Consider the following 11,298-nt stretch of genomic DNA (forward strand, 5'->3'; position numbering starts at 1 on the left):
ACCTGTCACCCTCTCACTCAGCTTCCCTGACGATGACTCAGGCCGGGCCAGCTGTTATGACCCAGATGTGCCGGACCAGGACACCCTAATGCTGATGGCCACCCTGTTGCCAGGCCAACCTGAGGACAGAGAAGCCTCCCTCAATGTTGTAGAAAGAGCCTCAGAGAGAGGCGAGAGGCCCCTCATCCACACCCAAACTGGAGGGCCCCAGACTTGGGTCAACACAGACTTCTATGCCCAGGTCAGCAATGTTATGCCCTCCGGAGGCGTGGTGCTGTCTCCTGGGCAACAACTCAGAATCCAGGAGAACACTTCAACCACTGAGGAGGAAACACAGAAGACAGAAAAAGAGAGCGAAGGCAACGAGGAGACTGATGAAAAGAAGCAGAAAGAGCTACAGTTTCAGATGCTGGTAGTGGATCCTGAGGGAAGTGGTTACACCACAGAGAGCAGCGCCCGGCAGATCAGCACTCCCCCTAGCTCCCCCATGCCCGACAAGGGCTATCACACCATACAACCTCAGCCAGTGGAGACCAAACCCGCAGTCACAGCGGAGGATAATCAATCACCCTACATTCTTCCTGACTCTCCCCAGTCCCAGTTCTTTGCCCCCGTTGCAGACTACACAGTGGTACAAGAGGTGGACAGTCAGCACAGTCTGCTGCTCAACCCGCCTCCCCTCCAGTCTCCCCCTCCCTGCCTGCCACAACACCCCCTCAAGGCCCTACCTGCTATGCCTGTAGGGTACATCACCCCAGACCTGCTGGGGAACCTCTCACCGTGAAATGACAATGCCATTAGGCCTTTAGGTGTTAGGTTGATTGACCAGGAAGTCCCCCTGCAGTCACAAAGCCTGTGTCTACCTGATTCCTGCTGGAAACCAAATAACTCACAGCACACAGTGTGGATGAGAATGTGCAGGTGTTTGTTTTCAGAGGGTGCTGAAAAGGAGATGTGAAAGCTGCAAGTTTTATTGCTGACTGTTTTACATCTGCAATTACATCAATTAATTTGATGCAGAGGTAGCCAAAAGTATACATCACAAACCAAATGCACAGTTTGTTCTTTTTTTTTTTCCATGCACAAGACAGACACGGATGATAGGCTGAGACTATGATTATAATGAGTCAATAAGCTTCAGCTTGCTGCTAACCTGCCTTGGATCTCATTACATCTCTGGCTAACTGTGTTTTAGATCAGTGACAGTGTTAAAGTCTTAATCTTACAGAGAGATGTCAGTGTATGTCAATTGGGGAGAAAACAAGCACATTGTAGTCATGTTTTTACTCTGCAGTTCTTGATACCTCTTGCTGGCAGAGGTTTTTCAATTAATTGTCACCTAAAAACGCTTGGTGGCTTGTTTTGTATTCTTAAATTTCTTAGCTCATCGTGTCATCAGTATTTCACTAGAGATATATTTTTATATGAAAGATATTAGCTATCCACCCTAATACACAGCTAAAACACAGCTATGCAGATTCACCTTGCATTCCTGGCTTCATTTTGTTCAGTGGTATACTGTTCATATGTTCATGAATAAGTGGCCAAACAGATTATATGATGTCAAGACTTTTTCGCTCCACGGCTGCAATAGAGTTTAATAGAAGAAATACTTTTAACAACACAGATGCGCACACACACCGACATGCAAATACATTAATAATAAAGCAGTACCAGAGGAGTCCTTACATATACTATTGCTATTATATCTCTTTCACTCCTTGGGGGATGTTGACAGGCATTCAAGAATATGAAGGAAATCACTAACTGAAGTAGAAGCAGAGGAGACAAAAGGGAAATTGCAACAAATCTGGAATGCATTGAACATTGCAGACTGATTAAGCATAAGAGTGTCCCAGAATTTTTCTTTAACCTGGGTTTATTTATTTTCATTTTATTTTTTAACATACCGAGAACCTACAGCGCTGTAAGAGGAAGGACTCATTCAGATTCATTCATAGCTGTGAGCTGCTCAGTGCAAACTGTGCTGTAGAGCACGGAGCACCACAAGTGCCTTGCTCACGGGCACATTGAAATATATATTTAGCAGAAGGGAAGGAGACACAGACACACAGACGGCAGTTCAGTAAAACCAGATATTGCATTACAGCTTGAAACAGCAACCAAGTCTCACCTTTACAACCAGCACTTACTCATAATCTATCACTTAGACCGAAACTTTAATTAGCAAGCTTATTGCTCGGGAGTTGTATTTGTCTCATGTTGCATTGTTATTGCAGCGACAGCAACTGGAATAAGTTGAAAGAATGTGAAAGTATGTAATAGCTGTAATTAGCTAACATTTTATACTTATTGTCTGCCAAGTACACAGTGTTAACAACGTGTGCCTATTACTGTGTTATTGGCTTGCCATTTCTGTGCTAATATATGTTTACATAATTAGGATTTGTGCATTTATGCATTGCTATGTACACGCAAATACTGCTATGTATAGGTGAATTAGTGTAAAGCCTCTCTGTGCATAGAACACAGTAACATGCATATATACACACACACTACAGAAAAAAAAGAAAACACATGTCTTAATTGATATTTAATTTTGCCTTCCTAACATAGCCATAAAAATGATGAGCTGAAAATTGCCTAAAGTTGCGAGGGTGAACATTTTTTGAGGCTACTAAACCTTAAGTTGCACATTATCGACCATGCTCATAAAAACTGACCACAATTTCCAACCCAAAAATTTTCTAGGACCTTTAGTTCCAAGTTCTGGTCTGTCAGGGTGGATAGATATAAAAAAGTTCCCCTAAAACCTGAGAGTCACTTACAGCAGGAAATGCGTGTGTAATTAGGCATGTGATCCTTTTTTTGTCCCAGTACTTGTCATAGAATACCTAAATTTAGGACATTATTTCAGCAGAATCTGTTGCATAATTAATTATTTTCTCACATTTACCATATAGTGTAAGCTTGGCCTTAGTTAATTGAGATTGTAAGCTTTAATTATGGCCTGTGGGTGTGAAGATGGCAGAGGAGACATATTGTGATGGTTTTAGGCTCCTCATATTTTTTCATCCTATGAATTATCATGAAGACAACATGCCTGTGACAAACACAGTAGCATGGCATACAATAAGATATCCAAGCTTAGGCTGATTGAGGTTGTGCATTATTCATGATTGTAATACAAAACAATGAATTTTCATTTCAGCAAGTCTATGAGTGAGTCAGAGGCATTGTTATTGTATAGCATCAAGGCAGCCTTCAAATGAGCACATCTCACCATAAACAAAAAAATACGTCATATTGCAAAGGAAAAACATCCCGCCTTTGAATTATGTTGTTTTGGACTCGTTCTTGAGATAAGCAGGCTGAAAAAGATAGAAAAGGTCTTTTGTATCAGACAATCTAGAATGAAGAGAGACAAAGAAAGAGCCATAAAAAATGTGAATATGATAAATATGTGCCATTTCTCTCTTTCTGTCTCTCTCTCTCTCGAAAAGCTCAGTGTTCTGTTGTTGCTGCCTAGTGCTGATGATACCAGCAAGTCAATGCTGTTGCAGAAATGTCTTAATATATTTACTAGTGCTGTAAAATTACAAGTATATATTTTTTATGTCATTAATGTTACTAATCACAATATATTGCTGCTCGGTACATGTATTTTTTCCTGCATTCAGCCTTACTGTGATGGGGAAGTGTCATTTAAGAGGGTGCAACGATAACTGTATTGTGTACAAGGGTAAATATTTGGTGGTAAAACCAGCAAAATGGATGAAACTGATACCTGAAAAATGGTCTGAGTTAAGCTGGAGGGTATTATTTGGCTCAGTTATCAGTTCAATTATGAATAGAAACACTTGGACAGTTTTTCCCCAAAGTTGAGATGCAATACAGTTGCCTAATGATGCCCATGTAACTTTCAGAGTATTGACACCCATTCAAAGATCCAGAGAAGCCTCTTCGTGTATATGAAGGAAGATAATGGAAAAAGCACTGTTAAGTTTCTGTTTCAGTTGTACCATGGTGATTGTGAATGTGTGCAAACTGGAATATGGAATGCAATTATGATATTGAGGAAAAGTTTTATTAAAAAAAAAGTGTTTTTAAGGTCACAGCAAGGAAGACAAATTGGGAGGTGCTTTTGTTCAAGCTTACAGGTGTTTACTTCATTGTGTCTGCAATTTTATTTTTTTGCCAATTCACAATGAGTTCATTTTTAATGTAGTGTAAAAGTTTGCAACTGTTATTTCAAGTTTATAAATGTTACAGACACTTCAGAGCAAGCACTTTGTACACATATATATATCAGATGTTTAAATAGTGTTCAGATTTTGTATCTCAGACTAAATCAAGTCTATGAATGACCTGTTATAAAACAGCATATGTTTTTTTTTATTCAGCACAATAATCGGACGATGATGAACCGTCAATATCAATAAGCTTCAGTTTTGTTCTACAGAGTTTATGTTTATAGGATGTATTTTACACTACCAGATTGATAGAATGATGTACTGTAATGGAGTATTTAATATTTGCTAGAAGATTTATGGATAGATAGAGTAGATAGATGTAGTCTATTATGAAGTCATATCAAAATATAGGCAGAGTGAAATAGTTATACTGTAACTATACATTCTTACATTTCTCCCACTATGTGATTTCAACGTTTCTTTATTGAAAAGTGCATTGAAAGAGGCTGAAGCATTTTTTAATTTTGTGTTTTGGCCTCCAACTTCTTGGTTTTGCGTCAGTGAAAGAGTGGCTTTTGTCGCTTTGTTAAGCCTGGAAATAATCTTGAGTGCTGGAATTTGTGCTGGTTGTGACTCTTTATCAACAAAGAGTGTTCGGCCAGACATTTTTTAGCTTGTTGGGAAAATTGTTTAATTCTTGACTTGAGTACTGCGGTTACAGCCTGTTTTTTTATGACTAAGTTCAGTGGCTCCAATCTATATTTCTCTCCATGTGTGATTTATTTGTCTGCTCTGAACCCTCAGATCACCCCACCACCTTATCTGACCGCAGTGGTCGGGGCAGCATGTGTGCGCTGTTATTTCTGATATGTTGTCATCCAGGCTCATAAAACTGGAAATATGCTACACGTGCAGCTGTTTGTACACGTGGAAACAGCTGCATTGCGGTCACAAGTGTGACAAACTCATTATCATAATTTATCACAATGCATTGGTGTCATTAATTTTATATGATCTTGCTCCAAGTTTTCATGCCTCAACATCCCATCTTATATTTGCAGAGCTCCTAACCTTGGAACCACTGTTCTAGTCTGTTGGCTGCTGTTCTGCTCAAGACCAAGAACTGTTGTAATCTTTGATGATTTGATATTGTTCCCTTCCCATTTAAGCCTTTCTGGTGTTGTATGTGTGATCAATAAGCTTTCAACAAGTTACACAATAAATGTATACAGCATCTTAATCATCCTGTGCATTTTTTTTAATCATCAGTTGTTTTTGAAAATTTTGATCCAAAGTTTGATTTATACAAATATTCTAACATTAGTGTTGGAAAAGCAAAAGTAATTTAGAAAAATTAGATTTGACTGGGTTATCAAAATCATGTTACTGACACATAAGTTAGAACAGAATTCAATTTAAAATGTAACTCTGTTCACAAGACCTTAAACTGCCTGCCAACTGTGCCATTAAAAGTCCACCAGCAGCATACTGCACAATAAAGGTCAGCTCAGATCAGCGCTCCGTGACAGAAAAGGATGTTAGTGAAGAAAATGTACAGACCACTGTTGGCTGAGAGTTCGAATACAAATGAATTTGTGTTCGCGTGTCTGATACATAGGAAGAAAAGGAATTGTGTGCGTATACATGGTGGTTGTAGGGTTCATAATGCGTACTTGTTTGTGAGCAACAGAGAGGCACTTTGTGTGTGTGAATGAGTTCACAAGTGTGTGATTCTCTCTCGCTGCTGGAGTAAGTGGAGAGGAAAGGGCTGCGGAAACAGTTGTGCATCGGGGAGAAAGCATATCGGACAATTAAGACAGAGGCTGTGTACTGCACTGCTCTGTGTGGGGCTGATTGAATCAGAGAGACAGCCACTCACAGCTCTTCGTCTCAGGACATTGCAGGTAATTACCCATAAGTCACTGTTCCCCTGTATTGGATCTTCAGCCCAATTACGCCCACACAAGCAGTCCACCTCGGCCTCATTTATTACCTCCGGTTGCTTGTTGACCTTTTCAGACACACAGTCCGACGGGCAATACAGATACATTACACCGAGCAGAGGGTGTTGCACTTTAAGTCTTGAAGACAATTTCACAGGTTTTCGGTGTGTTTTGACATCATTACACAAGTGTTAGCATTGAAAAATGAGCTTAAGATGACTCATGTGTTAATGCGTCATGTAAGCATTGCCATTCTAAACAAAGATGGCCAGTTTAAAGTAGTTCATTTTTGCGTTTAAAGAAACCTAATTAAATAAATGCATTCAAATGTGTTCTAGAGTCTATCAGCAGTAATATTAATACCTAAGCATGCAATGTAACAAGACGTGCATTATCAGTATTTAAAGTGTGTGTATGTATGCATGTGACACACCAGCTATATAGTTGAGGGAACCCACTGTCATCCCTTATAGGATACTCCTGCAAATATTTCAAAGTGTAACTGGACAGGTGATGAATATGTTGCTTATGTGCATGCAAAATCAGGACAGTCTGAAGCACTGGATTTGGACTTGTATGTGTTTGTGAGTGGCAGACCGAAATAGAGAAAGAATACACAGCTAATGTGCATGATCCTTGAAAAGATTAATTTATCTTTTTATTAATTTAAAAAGTTTGTTAAGAGTCACTTGGGTTGCATTATCAAAAATGGTAAGCCTATATGAGGTCAGTAAGGAGCACATAGAACATTATTTAACTTGTTTGTTACTGTGTCTATAGAGCGGTGGTGGTTTATTGTGTAGACCTTCATCGCCATCTACTGATAAACATTGAGCAAAGCAATGACATAGCACCTTTTACCTATATCATCAAAATAACTTGAGGGAAATGCAGTTTTATCTACTTAACAGAATGAATGACATGAAGATAATAGATCTTTGCTATACTGGAGTTAAATGGCATGCAGCTGACTCTTAATAAGCTCATAAATGTATAGGAGGTGTAGGTAATATGACCCCTTTGCTATGTTGAAGTCACATGTTCAACTTTGAGGCATGTGCAGGATAGCTGCCAAATCATCAAAAGTCACTCCCTCCAGACATACATGTCAAACACACAGACTTCATCTTACACAGCAAATATCTAACCTATATACTGTACATTCACTGTCAGTTTTCATGTTTCAACTTGATCATCATTGACAAAAAAGCACACACACACACACACACAAAAGGTAGCTCAATCAACTTTATTCCACAGTCATTTTCCATGTTTCACAACCTCAACACAATACAGTTCTCTGTGCAAGCATCAGGTGTTCAGGGTGACCATTACCTTCCCACAGAAACCGTCATTAAGCACAGAGTGTATTCCAATAGTCATTCATTGCTTCACTCTCTTTTTCCTTCTGCCTTTCTCTAAACATTCGAGCCTTGTATTTTTTTTTTAACTAGCTTTGTATAAATGTGTGCAACTTGCAACCTACATAGCAAACTACGAGCAAAAAAAAAAAAATTAAAATGTGCATGCAGGAAGTGGTAAAAGATACACCTGAGATATGTTGTGGACTTTATCAGCAAGTACAATGCAAAAAGAAAGTTATGTATGGTGGTTACTGCCCTTATGTGCTCAAGAACAATTATCAATAGAGTGCCTTACAGAGCAAACATAACATTGGTATAAACTTTTTTTTAGGCTTGCTAGAACTTTGTCCCAATAAGGGGCCAGTGCTTTTGGGTCCCCCCCAACAAAAATGTAGAATTTACTACATCCTTCTTCAAATATTTGCTGGTAATTTACTAATTCACACATTCTGATGGAACTGTGTCTTTTGCTACATTCCTATATATCCTACTCTTCCTTAATCATTACTTTTTTTGCAGTACTTGCAGAATCCCTTTTTCTATTTGCTCAAATATCCTGGGATATTGAACTTTGAATTTTTTAAGTGTTTATCATGTTCCTGAACAACCCTCTCCCCTCCCTCCTGCCTGACTTCAAACAGACGCCACTAGAGCGTAGTTTCTGCGCCTGGTTTCATAAAGGATGGAGAGAGCAAACCGGAGAAAGCAATTCATGAACATGACCACCACATACACTCCTGAGAAAGGATGAAAGCAACAACTGACAGACATGGTGAGACAAGTGAAACCCAGCATCTGACTGTCATTTATTCTTTTAGGTACAGTCAAATTATTTGTGAATCTGTTGCCGAATGTAACGAGTTAACAAGTTGCCAATACCCGCTTTGGTTCGTATGTTTATCTACCTTATTTTTCTATATCAGTGTGATGGTGGACTCAACTTGTGTTCATCTACACCACACCCATGCTGTCAGTAACTGCCACGCCCTCTCCCAGGGTAATACTTGTTGGTAAAAAGAGCGCTTTGCCCCGGTGTTGATGGCTGGTATTAATATGAGGTTGATATCAGAGCCAGCTTACAGCTGCTCTCATCCTCAGCTAACAACACCTGGAGGTCAGGCTCACTTGGCTGGCTGTGGCTGTTGTCAGTCAGCAGGAGGCAAGCGTCACTGTCAGGTCTCCCTGACATTATTGGTTGCATCGCCTATCAGTCCCTGTCACTGTCAGGAGGCAGGCAATGCCTCATCACATTGTCAGAGACCAACCGGCTGCTCACTCCCTGCATCACCAAACAGCCTTCGTCAGTGTCAGCATCAGCTGGCCTTAGGGGAGGCTTCATTGTCAGAGCCTGCTGTCCACTGTCAGCTGTGCTTTGACTTTCACTTAGCCTTTTGAGATGCTCAAGGTCTCTGCATCTCAGGGACTCCCACTGCCTCCTGGGGCATAGGTTGTATTTGCACTGCTTGCTGCCCCTGGCCAAAATCTAAATGTTGTTGACTGTGAAATACCTGTCTATCTTGCTCTAACCCTTGTTGCCCAACAGCTTCTTGACTTTGACCTTGTCCATGGCCATGGCTATGGCCATGACCATGATGATGCCCATGATGGTGACCATGCCCAGTGTCTTCTTCCACAGCTGGAGCAGCATCTGCATCAGGCTGTGTGTCTGCTTTACACTCCTCTGGGATCTCAGTGCTCTGTGGGAAAAATAGCAGGGGAGGGGCCAGAGATTTCAGTGTATGAGCTTGTCTTTGATGAAGTGTATCACCAACATGTTATCTGAGGACTTCAGTTTGTTTAAATCCCTGTATGTTTTTGCAGTTATGTGTCGTGGAGTATACCTCATGACTGCAGTCCCCACATACACGTTTGCAGTACGTATCTTTGATCGCACCCTCAACATGGCCTTGACCAATGATGGAGTATGGAAGTGAAATGTGACGGGTAAGACGGCCACACCTGATGGTAAAGGTAGAAAAACATGTTGAGGTTAAGTATCAACGGCAACTGAAGTGTTAAAGGCAAATCTAATGTACAAAAATAAGACGAAGGAAAATATGTGCTGAATACAGGTAACCAACCTGTCATAAATGAGAAAGTCATCTTTCTCTCCGTTCAGTGTCCGCCAGACATCAGGCTGATGTTCGAGCTGTTTGTAGAGAGTGACATTCTCAGACAGACTCTGCTCCAGCATGCCGTGCAGCTTCTGTGCTTGCGCCCCCTGGTGGTTAATGACCATGTAGATCACATCCTTCAGACCCCGCCTCTCCAGCTTCTGGCGCAGGCTGTCCATCCTGCACAAAGGAGGGAAATCAGAAACCATGAGTCTAAAAATCAGTTGCTAAGAAACAATGTTATAAATAGAGCTTTTCTCTATTGTCTGTTTAACAAACAAAATATGAACAGGATGCGCTTCCTCGCCAGTGAACTTGAATAGTTGCATGAGGACTACTCTGAGCTTGTTGTACCTTGCTGGCAGCTTGGCAGGCCTTTACAGGATAGACTGTCAAATTTAACTGGCACTATTAAATATCTAATACCATTTCTGTAACAATTCTCGACAAACCAAGCAGTGTGAATGTCATGCTTTGACACAGATTTAAGACTCCTGGGGTGATGCAATGCAATGAGCTGTTTTTTCTTGAATGGACAAAAATGCAGGACAAGAAGTCAAGTTAGAGACATATTTGGGCATGTACCTGGATGCCTGCACCAAGCAGAATTGTCAGCTGGCCTGAAAAAGAGCCACCACCGTCACACGGCCAATGGCCTCCGTCATGGGCTCCACCTCCCCTATCTTCCAGGCTGGGGGCTGCTGACAGCGGGGCCCACCCCCCTCACTCTCTGCCCCGCCCCCATGGAGCAGGCAGAGAGTGAGGAGCAGGGTGAGGCACGCCCACATCCCTGCTGTGCCTCCTCACTGCCCCAATCTGCTGATCACAGAGGGAAAAAGTGGGAGGAGGGGGATGTTGGAGAAAAGGGTAGCAAGAGGTGAAAGAGCAGAAAATGGGAGGAGAAAACATCAGAAATTGGTCAATCTCATCAGATAAAAGAGATAGGACTGAACAAAAGGTCAGAAGAAGGTTATCATTTTTACATTCTGCAATATTGACTGGACTGAATAACCATATAAAGGAAGCAGTGCAACAAATAGAATGAACAAAGTATTTAACAAAAATGCTCTGTGTGCATGTTCTTTCTATACAAATTTATACTCATTGATACACATAATTAATGCAAACAACATATACAGTACCCATCAAAAGTTTGGATACACCTTCCTATTCCCTTGAATGCAAAAGTGTGTCCAAACTTTTGACTGGTACTGTAGTAGTATAAGAAGTAAGCTTGGATGCAGAAAGTTAAAAGTCCAATTTTTCTGCCTTGCATCACCACATGCAGAAATGTTAGTTATTGTATAAAATGGTTCATTGGCTGAAAATATTTGTTGAAGTTTGATACATTTGTACAGTGCATACACAGTAAAAACTTTTGCATTTATGATGAGATAAAAAAAGTGGATTCAAATATGCTGCGTTGCGAAATACCCTTAGGTAAAATGTTTTAACTTTCATCCATTTATTTACTGTAGCTGTAAAATGGAGCACTTTGCTGTCTAGGTATTTAATTTATTGTATTTTAAAAAAGCAACTGGATAAAATGTAATGAATTTTGCTTACCCTTTTACTGAAAAGTTCCCTTCCCTCTGCTCAGCTCAGCTCTGTGTTGCTGCAAGTCCTTGAACAAAAACAAGTCTCTTGCTCCACCACTCCCCCCTTTTATACTCTGCCTGTTGTTTTCCTATCTGAAAGGAGGACAAAGTTCAGTTGCAGCTGT

General features: G+C 40.7%; 2 protein-coding genes across 4 annotated transcripts in view; one reads left to right on the top strand and one right to left on the bottom strand.

The window, feature by feature from the left end:
• The window catches only part of ghra (growth hormone receptor a), a 39,594-nt gene extending 34,200 nt beyond the window's left edge, over window positions 1-5,394 (top strand). For both annotated transcript variants that reach the window (XM_067612788.1, XM_067612780.1), the window contains exon 10: window positions 22-5,394. In XM_067612788.1, the coding sequence (XP_067468889.1) occupies window positions 22-784 (763 nt within the window). In that variant the 3' untranslated portion in view covers window positions 785-5,394. The remainder of the gene's footprint in view (window positions 1-21) is intronic.
• A 1,933-nt stretch (window positions 5,395-7,327) lies between these two features.
• selenop (selenoprotein P) lies at window positions 7,328-11,298 on the bottom strand. Of its 2 annotated transcripts, none has more exons than XM_067612799.1 (5): window positions 11,142-11,298; window positions 10,161-10,391; window positions 9,543-9,755; window positions 9,303-9,420; window positions 7,328-9,158 (listed from the first exon to the last, which is right to left on the bottom strand). In XM_067612799.1, the coding sequence occupies exons 2-5, from the start codon at window positions 10,361-10,363 to the stop codon at window positions 8,556-8,558; spliced, it is 1,137 nt and encodes a 378-aa protein (XP_067468900.1). In that variant the 5' UTR covers window positions 10,364-10,391; window positions 11,142-11,298; the 3' UTR covers window positions 7,328-8,555. The 2 variants fall into 2 exon arrangements, with proteins under 2 accessions (XP_067468900.1, XP_067468908.1); XM_067612807.1 differs by having other exon boundaries at window positions 10,161-10,394; window positions 11,142-11,287.

This window comes from Thunnus thynnus, chromosome 2 (genome assembly GCF_963924715.1).
Source record: "Thunnus thynnus chromosome 2, fThuThy2.1, whole genome shotgun sequence".
Lineage (NCBI taxonomy): Eukaryota > Metazoa > Chordata > Actinopteri > Scombriformes > Scombridae > Thunnus > Thunnus thynnus.